The sequence below is a fragment of the Arctopsyche grandis genome, chromosome 3 (assembly GCF_051622035.1).
Source record: "Arctopsyche grandis isolate Sample6627 chromosome 3, ASM5162203v2, whole genome shotgun sequence".
NCBI classification, from domain to species: domain Eukaryota; kingdom Metazoa; phylum Arthropoda; class Insecta; order Trichoptera; family Hydropsychidae; genus Arctopsyche; species Arctopsyche grandis.
In genome coordinates, this window is record NC_135357.1 from 34,697,527 (window position 1) to 34,713,227 (window position 15,701).

Genomic DNA, 15,701 nt, shown 5'->3' on the forward strand with positions numbered 1-15,701 from the left:
ATACATGTGTGAAAGGTTGATAAAATTAAAATTTTTTTTAATATAGTATGTACATACATATATTCCACTTGAAAAATAAATTTTGCATTCATAATTTTCCTGGTTAAAGAATTAAAGTTTAAATCCATGGTTTGTGTTATCATTTATGTCATGGTGATATTGTAGTTAATAATTATATTATAAAAAAAAGTTTTTTAAAAACATACCTCTTCTATAATTTGTATATAAAATTATTATTTTGAATAAAAATACCAATAATTTTATTTTACTACCGCCATCTATGTTTAAAACTAAAAACTGGATAAACGTCAGAAATTCAAATTTCAAACGCGTCTAAAACGATATTTTTTCTCCATCGTAATGGCGGAGGATACATTTACTTATATTGATGACCAAAATGAGCAATATGGCAAAGTATGAAAACGATCGGATAAGAGTCGAATTTTTGAATCGTAATCGTAATTGAAGCTAAAATGAGGTATATAAAAATCAGAACATTCTGGCAGGTCGACCTGTGTTTTTAATAACCATAAAATCCCAATAGTAGCGTATTTGGCCGGGGCTTGAACCCACGACCTCTCAACTGGTATGAAATAGCTATACCAGTGCACTAATATGCAACCTCCTTCCTCCCCAACCCTGCTATTACATTTCAAACGGTAGAGGATTTCTAATAAGCTACATCCAATTATATACCACTCCAACATTCGACGACGCGTTCAACATTGAACAAGACCAATTATAAAATTAATATAGTCCACGACAATAAAGGGCACAGACATTATTTAAGATGGCCGCCGAACAAAAGTCCTAGCCGTGCGGGATCCATTACGCCCTCGCCTAATCCGGGCTCGGCCAATTTTTTCCTATTTTTTTTTGCGCCCGCGCTTTCTCCTCCATTTCTCCGGGCACATTTCGCACTCGTCAGGGTCCGAGGCCCACGAGGAGAGAGATCAAATCTAGCCACACGGGGGTGGCAAGAAAACTCATTATCGGCCGAAGAAAAGAGGCGCCGAAAAACTCACCCGACCCCAAAAACCCCACCCAGCCTTTCCACCCCTACGGCTAAATCAAAAAAAAAATCTTTGTCCCAACCTTTACCTTTATCCAGAGCGTGGAGGCGGAACTTTGGGGGGAGAAGGATCTGTGGGGGGTCTGAGGGGGGGCTCGTCCGGGGGCTCCGGGGCTGAGCCCTCACTGAGGCCTTCCGGAACCGCGCAGATGTAGTGGCCGACCGACAAAGGGCCTTCGTCCAGCTCCAAAGTCTACCAACACTATGATAGTACATACTCTCAGATATGTAAGTACATACATACATGTACACATTGGGCACACCTCCATAAATTCGCCATTGTGTTATTTCATTCGGGTACAGATATTATTTCTTTTTACGATAGTGCGATGTATTGCTGCTGCTACTAATGTGTGTGCTCATTTATATGTATCATATACATACATATATGTACAACGTCAGATCAAAGTTCAATATATATGCAATTAAAAATTTTAATGCAACTTTCAAACTGTATTGTGCAAAGCCCTATATATAAAAAAAAAGTTTCAAGGAGTGTAAGTTTGCATCAGAATAAATTATATCATTTATATTATGAATGGATAGTGATTTTAAAACTTTCGAAACATTTCAATTGTTTTACAGAACGAACGCCTTAAAGAACTATTAAAGCTGAATGGTTGCGATAAAAGTTAAAAACATTCCTCGAATTGTGGGTACATCTCAAGTTAGGGCTTCCAAGCCGGTTTAAACTTTAGGGCTTTTTGACCATTTTGCAAAAAAACAGAAAACAGGCTTTTTTGACTCGATCAATCAGCTTTTTAAGGTTTTCTTTAAGATTATTTATTTATTTATTTATTTATTTAATAGTTTTGGACCATTGTGGCATTACAGGAAGAACCTAATGCGCCACAATGGCGCATTATTATTATTATAGATTATTGTTTTTTTCCTCAAAACTAACAATTATGAATTTCATATTTCAATGAAAGATCAAAATAAATGTGTATATCCAAACTTTCTTCGGAAATAGGCGTATATTTCTTTGAACAACAAAAAAAGTTACAGCACTTAGCGGCGGCTTTGAGATTTAGTAATGGACGAAGACCAGGTCATAAACCAATGAAATATTATGGAAAGTACATAGTTTGAATAACCTACACAAGGCCTTTCCGAATTTCGGCAAATTGGGTTTTCCATCATTTGTAGCATTTGTGTGTTCACGTATAAAAGTATAGAAAACGTTATCGTAAGTAAGAATTCGTTTTTGTTTTAAGCTAAAACAGATGTGGAAAATGACTTTGAAATATGGAAATATTTCATAGTTCATTACGTTTTCGAACTTAAAACTTTAAAAACATCATAATTTTCTGAAACCGATGAAAGTCTGTCAACCGGCTTTTTATTGATAAAAAAACCGAAAAGCCGCTTTTGTTTTTATATTCTACTAGTGATGCTACCCAGCTTCACTCGGTTCCACTTTTGACGATCTCTTCCGTTTTAGCACGGATATAATAAAAGTAACTTGAAATGGAAATGCAGTCTAGTAGTGAGAATACCGTCGAACCCTGAAAAAAATCTCCGTTTGTTTTTTTATTAAATTTGTTTAAATCGAAAAAATATATATTATATAACGATCGACCGATCACAAACGTCTTTGACCAATCCAACCAATCAGAAACGACTTTGACGGCAGCCAATCAGAAACTAATTACATATGCCGTTTCGGTTTTATATATAAGATAAGATATATCGTCCCATGTACAAATGTCATAAATTTAAAATTTAATTTGAAATCATTCAAATTTCAAATTGAAATTAATTTATTTACTCATAAAACATGCGCGAACATTTGGCTGAACAGATATTCGGCCGACGGACATTACACCAAATGAAATTTTTAATTTATTTATAATATGAAAAAGGGGAAAATACAATGAAAATAGCTTATTGGTGCACATTATTATTTAACTATCCCTATTTTCATATTAGCAATTAAAAAATTCAATCGGCCAAATTTCCATCAGCCAAATGTCAGTTCGACCAAAAGTCTGTCGGACAAATTGAGTCGATTTGGAAAAATGTCCGTTAACCATATGAAATACTCAACTACAGAGCATTTATCTTGATTGAACATATAAACAAAATTAATATAATTAAAATATTATATAATTTAAAAAAAAAATTGAATAAACTTCCTATATAATTAGAACATATATGTACATATGTATAATATTATAAAACGATGACTATATGTTTTTTCATAACTTAATTGATAGTTTAGTTATAATACAAAAATCTATTTTAACTTATCATATTACATACGTACTGAAAAAAGCAATCAAATAATCATTTAAAAAAAAATTAAAACCACTTATAAATGAATCATAATAAAAAGTCCAACCATCAAACGAAATGAACCTTACCTGACATATGTACATACATACATACATAATAATCCTTTTAAAACCTGAACGATTACAACCCTCTAACAACCAATGATAAAATTTAACGCTCAAGCACACACACACACACACACACACACACACACACACACACACATGTATACAGTCGGATTTTTTTTCACATCGGCGAATTACGACCTCGAGCCTAATCTGGCCGGCCATCTTTTATTTCCCATTTTTCTCCGGCTCTCGGGGTTCGAGAGGCGGCCGGTGAAGAATGGCGCCGAGATCTTGCATTTAGGCTGCGGGATCTTGTTCGTACCCCTGCCCCGACATCTTTCGGAGGGACTCGGTGAAGGGTGATGGGGGGGGGGGTGAAGGGTGATCTCCTTTTTTGGGGTGTGGGTGTGAGGGTTCGCTTCGGTCCTGGACCTTTCATCAAAACGCACACCCGTCGTTTCGGGGGGGAGAGGGGTCTTAGGGGTCCGGGGTACCCTCGGGCGGAACCCCTCGGGTCCCCGGGGCGGTTTGCCAGGAAAATTATTAATTGCCAGAACAAAAATTAGTGGCCCGGGGCCCAAGCGGCACGTAGTGTCGATATAGCGCCCACCACCGACTAAATAATACATACGCGGACCAGATTCATTTATGGCTCTCTCTCAGAACCGCCTCGATTAAATTATACATGTCTGCGAACGTGTGAGGATTTTCACACGTGGTATGTATGTATGTGTAAAAAAATATCGACAAAATATATATATATACTAATTCATTTTCAATATATTCAACTTTATGACTGTCAAATCCCACTTCTGACACCATTAAGGTATGAGATTATTGACTCAATGATATTAATTCACATTTTTCTTTTTTTTTGTGGGTTGACTCTCTAATTAGTGTATGTACATATTTGAATTATGTTATTTGTATCAATATGCCTCTTCCTCTTGTTCCGTCTACGCCTACAAGCGTGATAACTCGTTTGCGATTAGTTTCAGTTTTAGTTTCATTAGTTTCACTTGAAACATGGTCAAGCATATCGAATCGCTCCCTTAATTTCAAATAAATATGTGCAAGTGTTAAAAATCGGTCTCCGTGACCAGCCAGAATGTTAAATTACAGAAAACGCAAATATCGGAAGGCAAAGATTGAAAATCAAAAGATCTTAAGTCGAAATATAAAAAAAGGGTGCATGGTAAAAGGTACATACTCACTTAATTTGCGCGAGCAGGATACAACAGGAACAAGAGGAACAGGCTTTTCCTCCCGTATTCTGCGCGCGCATATTAATACGGGAGGAAAAGCCTGTTTTTTTGTTCCTGTTGTATCCTGCTCGCGCAAATTAAGTGAGTATGTACCGTTTACCATGCACCCTTTTTTTTATCTTTTGACTTAAGATCTTTCGATTTTCGATCTTTGCCTTCCGATATTTGCGTTTTCTATAATTTAACATTCTGGCTCGTCACGTAGACCCGTTAAAAATATATATTTTTTGAAACTTATCTTATCCCAATTCTGACACTACATACTATATGGAGAGAAATAACCATTTTTGATTAACCTTTACAGTACCCGTTATATAAAATCAATTAAAACTTCCCACCTCACGCCGAAGCCTACATAAGGACACACGCACATTCCGAAACATCCCAACCCCTGCAACAACGTCACGGGGGGCGAAACAAACCCCCGAAAAACAGTCACCGCGTCCAACTCAAAAACAAAAACCTACAAATAGACCAAAAAACCGGAGAAAAAATAAAAACTTGCGCGCATTTTTGCGGAGCCTCGCTTGATTCGGCCTTTTGTCTTGCCGTTGCGTCCTCCCCATCCCTCCACATCCCGACTCGCACCCTCCTTTCACCCCCGCCCCCCCCCCCCCTCCGCGGCTGAAATGTAACGATACGAGCGTTTTCGTCGTTATTTGCTGTTCAGCCCTCGCTCTCCGTCTTGGCCGACCTCCTATGTAAGTTTGGGGTAGCCGGGTGGTGTGGGGGCTACAATGGTCATTCCGCACGGGGGTCGTAAGGCTCCAAGGGGGGGTAAGATGGTGGGGTGCGTTATCCGGCTCACATCCCCCGCCTCCCCCCTGGGTCCCTAAGTTTCACCTCCCCCCCCCATCCTACCCAGCCCCATTTCGCCGCAACGGCCCCGCCAAGACCCCTGTGTGATATATAAGAAAGACAAGGGTAAAAGCGGGTATCCCCTTACCAGGCGCACGTAAGATTGATTGGGGTTTCTCCTGTCCATTTCTGAGGGGGTACGAGCGGGGGGCGGCGCGGTTGAAGGATCTTTTTCTTTTTTTTTCCTTTCGCTCCCTTTCCCGGTTTCTTGCGTGGCGAGGATCGGACACCCTCCCCCCCTCTTCCCCTCTCTACCCCCTTCGACTATTTTCTTGTGAAGGAGGGTGAGGGGATCATTTTCACATTCTTAATAAGTGTTTATTATTGGTGGAAGGCTCTATTATTTTAGGGGTAAGTACGGAATCTTAATTTTTTTATATTCAACCGTTCCCATAGCACGTTCATACTAAGAAGAGATAAAATCTCCAAATAGGATGTTATAAAAAAATGTTTCATACATACATGTAATGTATGTATGTAATCGTGTAACGTTTATAGACACAATATAAATATCTTGTGCCTATAAGCTTTACACGATTACAAATATAATATTCTATTCTGTTTAATATAAACACGTTTTAAATAATAATTACGAATCAATAATTATTACGTATTTCAAAAAATTTCTCATGTAAAAGCAAAATGCCTAAATTACCGCATCCCTAATATATCTTTTAAATATGTCACGGATCATATCAGTGATCATGAAACTTTTCTAGATTAACAAAACACCCCTACATACTTAAAATCTATCAAAATTAAAAAATATTATAATCAAAAGACTGCATTATAGAGATTCTCGTATATACATACGTACATATGTATATGTATGTAGTATTAATTTTTTTTTTAGAATAATACCACATTCAAAGTTTTTGCCTTACGATCGCAACCATCCAAAACGTAAATTTTCCATATAAATATCCACGTAAAGAATACTTTACTATTCATCTCACTTTTTTATCAATTAAATAATGCATTACATCTGTATAATCTATATAAAATTTTTCCATCACCAGGTGTCAAAAGAAAATTTCGAGGAAAACTGAAAACGATTTGAATTATTAAGTAGTCTTACAAAGAGATCTATGTACTTAAGTATGTTAATACAATAATGCAGAAAACTAAGAATTTCAATCTTCCAACTCTACAGCTAAGTGTTCTAAGAATAAAATATTATTATTGAATAAAATGTACATAAATACACACATATACATATGTATACAACTTAAAGTTATTTTCATCAATAATTAATTGAAATTAACACACTAACATGACAAAGATTGGTTCCATGCGCGTTCATATAAAAATGAAATGGTGGAAAAAGAGTAATTATTTTACTACATACGTAACATTCGCCTGTCATGACGTCGATCTGACAGATGATTCCGATGAAGTTCTCTTCTTCTTCTTCCCATTTTTGATCGATATTTTATATAACCAGTCTCAACGTATCTTTTTAATGTCGTTTGAACTGCACATCGCGGTAATTTAAGTGTTTGTTTAGAAATCTGTATGTATTCCGGCGCTTGAAAATATACTAAAATAAACTGATACCAGTCAATTTCAGTGTTTTTAGCGTTTTTCAATAATTAGAAGATGCACTTCATTACAAAAAAGCAAAACAGAACCAAACCGATAAAAATAACGCAATTATACCACTCCTCGCGAAACACTGATTTGAAAGAAAGTAGGGTTAAACAATATAGGAATTCCTAGTAAGATCTGATAAAGGTAGTAACTGTTTCAAATAACCAAGTATTTCGCAGTCAATACCAAATAGTGGCCTAATACATTTGTCCACGAGTGTAGCATTTTTTTTCGGAAGGCCTAATACATTTGTCCACGGCTGTGCCTTGTACGAGTTCAGCTCGGACAACCAAATATCAAAGTTGGAAGGATGCTTTTCAAATAACAATAGACCGCTCCATTGGTGTTTAAAGCAAGCGATCAAAAAAGCATGGTTTTTCTAAGAAATCGATTATAGTGAACGATTTTTTGGGTGAAAAGCATCCATCTGATCATTACGAGACTTAAGGTACAGTCATGATAAAAAAGCCGTTTCTCGTAATAACCAAGTAGTAAGTTTAATAATGTCAAATAATGAGCTGATTTTAATATCATATCAAAAGACTAACCTTTTTCTCAAACTTGGTCAAGTCCTCGTGCCTGTAGCCCAGATGCCTCATGTGCTTGAGATACGTCGTCGTGATGGGCACGCTGTAGTCGATCTCCATGTCCATGAATTGACCCTTTCCTGGGAACTGCCCACTGCCCAAGCTATCACCCGAGAGTCTGTGCGGAGAGAACATCGAGTGCATCGACGGGGACCACGGTTTGGGAAACGATTTAATATCGGGACGACGAGTAGGACTATACATTGGGTTCAGGTGTCTTCTCTTGGGCGAGTGTCTGGACTTCGGGGGATCTTTCGAAGTCAGATTGCAAACGTCCAACGGATTGTACGGCTTCTTTTCGGCTATACTTTTGGGTTTGTGCTTGTGTTTGGTCGGTTCTAGCGCTTTGGTTTCGATTCCGCACGTCTCCTCTTCCTCTTCTGCTTTGAGCTTTTCTAATTTGGCTTGTTGCTTTATCGATTTGCTTCTCAAACATTTCGAATCGTCTACACTGTGAGTCGAATCTTCCGCCTCTTCCACTTTGCTTCGCGTCACCTCTTCCAGCTTGGCCATCTTTTCGGGAGGTTCTTCTTTCAAATATTCAAAGTTCGACTCCTTCCTCAGGCTTCTGAAAGCGCTGGCCGGTGATTCTACCAAAGACGTCTTATTAGAAGTAGGCGAGAGATGATAATTCGTGATACCGTTGAAATTGATCGGCACTGCTTTCGAAGTCAAATCTACTCCGTTGGATTCACAATTGTATTTGGATTTGGTGTTTTCTGGGGATGGATTGTACTTGATGGAATGTTGGGATGCGTCTATTTCGCTCTCCCAATTCTTCGTCACGACTTCTGTCAGTCCGTTCTTTGTGCCGTGTTGGGTTTCTGCCAATTTTAGGGCTGAAGACAATTGGTGGAATCCGTTCGGTATGACTGTTGGAGGTAGAGGTGTCGGACTCGGGCTTGGAGTTGGAAGCACAGACGATGGCGACAGTGATCTCGGTCTTCTTTGACAGTCTATACAACCCATCAGGAATCTGGTGACGGCTTCTCGAGGCAAAAATGCGTAAGTCTCGGTGATCTGTAATAAAAAATTAAAATGAAAAACTAAGCAATGCGGAATAAGAAAAGTATTGTTGCATAAGGGTGGGTGGAGATCCAAACGAAAGACCAAAATCGCTTCACAGCATTTATTGACTGATTATCTGATAAAACCTAAGTACCTCCTTATAAAGAGCAAGTCGCTCACTACAGCTTCCCTGATCCGTTTTTTTCTCCATTGTCTAGGCACGTACAATTTTAAGTAAGTATCACGCTCTCGCGGTCTCACGCTCTCAGGGTTCTAGGAATTATACCATCCCGCTAAGCCAATTCGGGAGGTTCCCACGTTACAGTATTATAAATAGAAAATCTGATTTAAACCTAACTTAAATAACTGTTTGTTATCATTTTAATTAAAATAACCTTCAATATCAAAATCAAAAATGTATATATACATATGTAAATAAATGTATGAATTATCGAAAAAATCCACTTCCTATGCAAAATGGAAAATCGGATTTTTCTTTTATACAATCGATTGCTTTTAATTATTTTTTCAAATATTATAATAATACATATCATGCATTAAAATAATATGACCTAAACGTTTTAAAATAAATGATTCATATTGCGAAAAGTTCAAGTTTTCCACCAAACGACGATTCAACCATCTGGACTGACGCGAATGAATAAGCCTCGGTTACATTATAGATTGATCGTTACATAAGTGTTTAAAATGTCGCATAGTTAAAATACTCAAAATAAAAAAAGGTTGACGTGCGCTGAACAGTCTCCGTAGATAAATCAGCAAACGGCACGCAAATCGAGGCGAATGCGCTACCTCCCGCCCACCCCCCCCGTTTAAATTTAAACGCGCAACAGGTGCCGCCCTTCAGGGAAACCCGTCCCCCTAACCACCCTAAAAAGCCTCGCGGCAAATCTTGTCGAAAAGTGATGAGATCTACGCGCAAAAAAATACCAAATAAAATCATTCAAAATTTGCATCACTAAAAAAATATTAAAAAATAATTAAATATATAAAAACCGAATACACATTGATCGCCACACTGTGTAGTCGCAATAAAATAATAATACAAAATCGAAATTATACAATTCTCGTTACTTTTCAGTCGTATTTTCATCGTAAATGTGAATTTATATGTACGTTCGTACAATGTGCAACTTTCGCGTCCAAACTCGCTCAAACTACGCGGTAATTTTACTTTCTACGGCACTTGACATTGTAAATTTTACCATGCAGTATCATATTTTGCGCACTGTTTACGAAACTCACCGTTCTATATGTTCTCTTTTGGCCGGCGTGTTTTCCAGCTCGGCCTTCTAGATCCACGTGGACCGTGTATATGATGTCGAAGAAGTTCTCGACGATGGCCACTTTTCGATACACAGCGTCTTGACATGACGAGTTCTGAAACAAATAAAATATAATATAAATACACATTCAGTCGACTTATTCATTAAAACATTTTACGTAGTTTTCTTTGTTTCATATTAAATTGAATGCGATAAATACACTCGGTATAAAGCGCCCCTAGAGGAAAAGTTGTAAACTATTCAATGAAAATCCAAGTGATAAAATCAGAATTAAATTCAATTTTTCAACTTTCAAAATTCATTAAATATTCAATATTAATATAAAAAATTATAATATTATTTTTGATTACATTCATAACATAATATTAACAATTTATTTTAATATTTATAAATAGAGACATCTATGTGTACACAATAAAACGAATATTATTTGGTTTGATTCTGTGCTAAAATACGATTTGATTTAAATAGTATTTAGCTCAACAATAGATGTCACTATAAGTAACTAATTGTTGATTATTCAAAAATTCAAACAATAGAAACATTTTAAGTTGTCAAATTTTCAGACTTCGTTTTATTGAATAATAATATAAAATTAAATTTATCTTTAGAGAAAAACAGCACATTTTTATCATCACAATAATTCAATCTAAGCGAATACGTTTTGTTTTATTTTTTACTTGTTTTTTTTGTACAATTAATTATTATTTCAAATTCAGTAGAGCATCTCGCTGAAGAAAAATTGGCCTACCCGTAAGAGCCATGACTAATATTTTTATAAATTCGTCTCTATTATTGCTATTAATTTTTTCATCGTGTCAGTAGTGCATTTTTTTTTGTTTTTATGCTTGATACATACATATATGTATGCTTGATATACATAAAGCAAACTTTAATAAACATTATGAACTGTTATAAGTATTTGAAAGTCCAAATTTCACTTCCAAAAACACTATATCTATTTGACTTAATTCACAAATAGTTATAACTTATTTTAATTCGATATGTCCAGAATCTTGAAAAAAAGCAGAACAAACGTATCACAGGCCACCAGTCTTTTTAAATATTTCTCGAAATGAAATGAAGTGAAAATTAAAGTGGCCATTTTCAATTACAATGGCTCGTATAATTCGTTACAATATATTTTAAATTTTTTAGTCTCAGTAGCGAATTGAAAACCCAATTGAATAAGTATTATTATATCATTATATGTATGTATATATCTAATATATAATTTCGAAAGAGACTTTGTATGTATGTTTGTTTGTTTGGGTCGTAGATTCCATGACGTTCAATTTAGTAAAAAAAACAAATGAATATTCAAATAAATTTCATAAAATGTTTACTATTGATTAGCCATGTTTAAGCGGTTTTTATTACAAATACCGAGCGAAGCCGGGTAAAAACACTAGTATATTATATTTTTACTATCCATATATTATTTATATGGACGATAGGGATCGCACTATTCTCCCTATCGTCTGGAATATATATATATATATATATATATATATATATATATATATATATATATATATATATATATATATATATATATATATATATATATATTTTAGTATAATTATTATTATTATTAAACCCAGTATGAAAAAATCTAAATTAAATACAAACGTTTAGCTTTCGATTGATAACAACGAAGCTTCCAAAAACATTCCGCAAGATCCAGCCATTCAGTAAAACAAACAAAACAAACGAAAACAATTGAACTATGCTAAGAATTTTCAAATAAATTGAACGTGATAATTTATACAGCGAACTCAATACATGTCCATGTAAAGCATCGACACTTTCGACATACCCTGTACGAGCTCGAGGTGACGGAGACAATGGCTTTGGCGAGTGAAAAAGTGGTGTCGTGCAAAGTTGGAAGTTTGTTCGTTATGAGGCGGGCGCGCGCGCGCGTAATTAGCCGAGTCGGGTGGGTTCGACGGGGGTTGAGAAGCCGTCGGGCGGATTCCTAGGGGTAGTTGTGGGCGGAAAGGGGGAGGCTGGAGTGTGGGCGGGAAAAGGGGAGGGCGGCAGGAGAGCAACAAGTGTCCGCCCGCCGGCGCCGCCGCGCGACCCGCATTCAAATTACTCACCCGGTTGGACGGGCAACCCCACCCACCCACTCACCCTCCAGAAACCACCCCAACCCCACCCTCCCCGACGACTCACTCAGCCCCCACGAATGCCCCAAGTTCTTTGTCCGACGGACATCATCCTACCGCGATGACGCAACCGCGCATCAACGACCGTGTCCCACATTCGCAAGAATTAGGGGTGGAATAACCTTATCAATCCTTACACCGACCTATAATTGTACAGTATAGCCTCGATTAACCGGGCGCAGATTATCCGTAATAGAATCTAATTTTTTTTTCATTTTGAATATGAAAGATTGCCTTGAGGCACTCCAGAAGTGAAGAGAAGGACACCGGTTCCGTGATTATAGGTCACAAAGCGCTCGCCCAAAAGTCATTAAAATCTCTGTAACGGAACATCTGGCAACTGAAAAGTCCATCATACTTATGATAACTAGAGGTAGGATAGTCACAGTGCTATCCATTGTTCGGCAAACCTTTAACAATGCATTTACAACCTTTGAACAATACACGGCCCCCTCAGGCTCCAGTGACTAATGATAACTATCATACTATCAGCTTCGACATCCATCGGTCTCTTTATTCCCTCATATTTTATTGGCTCCATATCTCTTTTTGCACGACTCTATTGTGCGTCGACTCTTTTGATTCTGTCTTCGCTATCAAGGTTTCCTTTCTATACGCAAGGGCCGAATTTCTTTTGTATTAATTTTCGCGGTCACACTAAAATTTTGTAAAATCCAGCCTGGACATGTACATATAAATGGTTCGGTGATTATTGGTCACAAAGCGCTAGCCCAAAAGTCACTAAAATCTCTGTAACGGAACATCTGGCAACTGAAAAGTCCATCATACTTACGATAACTATCATACTAACGAGAACTCGAGTGCCAAATATTCCGTATTAGCGATTTTCCTGGCAAAAATTGTCTTTTGGGCGATCGCAATGTGAGTAATAATCCAATTACCAAGGACACCATCCAAGTCGGTCAGAGTGCACGTGTATGTATGTATATACAAATATGCGATTAGTATTCATTACTGTCGTTACGGTTGTAAAATATTGCATATTATGCAGCGGAAAACCATCGATGATCAAGTAAGGGTTTTTTTACTCGGTAAATTAAATTTAAACAACGGATCAATAAGTTATTTAATCTATTTATAATTCGTGTATACATATATAGGATCTGGTTGTCAGGAGACATGGGCGGTGCAGTAAAATGATCGGTTTAAACATTGTTTAGTCGGCGGAGGGCCACAACAATATGTCAATCACATTACACGTTACCAACCTCATCATTCATTCTACTCATGAATGCCAACCTAATTCATACATGCACTCTTCTAGGTTATGAAACTAAATCTTACACATATATTTTTGAAGATAATGACAAAATTCTATGCATAATGTCAATCCCTAATTTTTGGTGCCTTAACTCAATTTTGGTAAAAAAATATATCACTCATAATCTTTCCATGTCTATATATACATACATACATATATGAATGTCCACATGTAGAAAGAAATTTATTGGATTTGTGGAGATACTTAGCTCACTTGAAATAAATCCGGGAAAATGGAGTACAGCAAATTTAAAAAGCTTTGAAGATTTCGACAAAGAAAACATCGATAAGAACATGATTGCAATGATCTGGGCTTTCAATGTATATAATAATACCCAACTGAAGATAAAATTGCATTTTTGATACTGATAATTGATATTGACTTCCATTGATAACACTGTTCGACAAATGACGACTTTTTTTTGGTTCAGAGACGAGATATGACTTTTCTTATAGAATTATGGCCAGTGAACACGAATCTGGTAATAAAAAATGTTGATTGGCTCGAGATTCGGAGATATATATATATATTTTATAAATCGCGCGATTTTTCTATATCTTGGTGTTGTTCGATTGATGTCTCAAAATCTGTCAATTTCCTGTTGTTGAAAATGAATATTGGAATCTATAGTCGGGTATTTTATCTTCCATTTGTAGTACTTTTCAGCTTTCAAATCTCTCTAAGTAGTCATCCAGTTCAAATCAAAAGTCAAAAGTACGTATTTTCACTTGGGATTTTTTCCCACTGTTAATACTATTTTATATTGAGTTTTTTCTATTGAAACATATTCATTGAGATAGTGTTCTGACCACACTATTTTTTGTTTTCGTTTAAAAGGGTTAGTTGGAAGTGTGCTGAACTTTAAATCGGTAAAATTGACAGATTTTGAGACATCGACCAAACAACACCAAGATATAGAAAAATCGCGCGATTTAAAAAACACATATATCTCTGAATCTCGAGCCAATCAACATTTTTTATTACCAGATTCGTGTTTACTGGGCATAGATCTATAAGAAAAGTCATATCTCGTCTCTGAACCATTTTTGGTGTCGAACAGTGTAATTTAATGAAGTGAATAAAAAAATAGGAATAATAGTTCTAAGGAAAAATTGTATTAAGGGTGTGAAAACATTGTCTACGTACATAAATAGATGAATGATTTTCACGTAAATATAATTTTCATCGATTTATATTAGAATGATTGAATATCGTTTTCGATCCCTGGCAGGAATACGAGTATTTCGACTCCACGGTTTCAGGTGGCAAACGACGGAAATGAGATGGGTTGGGTTTGGCCTCTGGCGAGGGGGTGGGAGGGGGTTGGTGAGAGGGAAATCAAAGGAATCCGTAGCTGAGGGCGCAGAGGGTTTTTCGCGGCTCTCTTCGCCGTTGTTTGTTAGAAGTTTTTCCGGTAAGGAATCCACTGCTCGAGTTCTAGGAAAAACAAGTCAGCGTTTCTCAACAACATCCGCCCCAAAGAGGACCGAAAAAATCCAATAAAAAAACGTCTTTACTGCCACTCACTGCCAAATCGCCAAAAATACAATTAAATAAATCATCCAAAGACAATCTGCTTTAGATCGTCGACTTTAGTGAATCTTTAATTAATATTAGATGTATTATGAGCATTTATAAGAATTGTAAATAGGTTTTTGAGCTCTTTTTCCTATTATGCTGTACATTAACATTAGAATAATATAATACTATGATTACTAACAAAATTAAATCAAAATCGTAAAATAGAAAATGATCAGTAGATCAGTATCTATTAAAATAAATATAAGATGTATTGTGAACATAATTTAGTAATAATACAAAGCATTTAAAAATCAAAATATCATCAACTACATGTACATATATCATAAATAATTAAAATAATCTCACAATGGTATTAATTAGCAAATATAGAGAGAGACTGTGTGTATGGTTTCGGAATTCATTAAGGCAGAACAATCCAGTTGAATGAGACCTGATTCAAATCATTCACGAACGGAACTTATCTAGAGACGACATTATGAATTAATTAATATGGAATTAAAACACAAATCACACATTCCAAGAGTATATTATACTGTGTAATATGTAATGAATACATATTGTTTTATGACACATCACTAGGCAAGCAAATAGTGTATTTGATCGATTTATATATGTATGTATACTACAATATGTTCTACCTATAGTCATACCTTATGCAGATCACATTAAGGTCA

The 15,701-nt window shown here is 36.2% G+C and overlaps 1 protein-coding gene across 1 annotated transcript in view; it reads right to left on the reverse strand.

Annotated features, from left to right (window-relative positions):
• LOC143909223 (nucleolar protein 4) overlaps positions 1 to 15,701 on the reverse strand; it is a 287,347-nt gene that overhangs the window by 148,647 nt on the left and 122,999 nt on the right. Inside the window, exons 2-4 of the mRNA XM_077427128.1 lie at positions 9,992 to 10,126; positions 7,866 to 8,737; positions 7,679 to 7,820 (exon numbers count right to left, since the gene is read on the reverse strand). Coding sequence (XP_077283254.1) covers positions 7,679 to 7,820; positions 7,866 to 8,737; positions 9,992 to 10,126 — 1,149 coding nt within the window. The remainder of the gene's footprint in view (positions 1 to 7,678; positions 7,821 to 7,865; positions 8,738 to 9,991; positions 10,127 to 15,701) is intronic.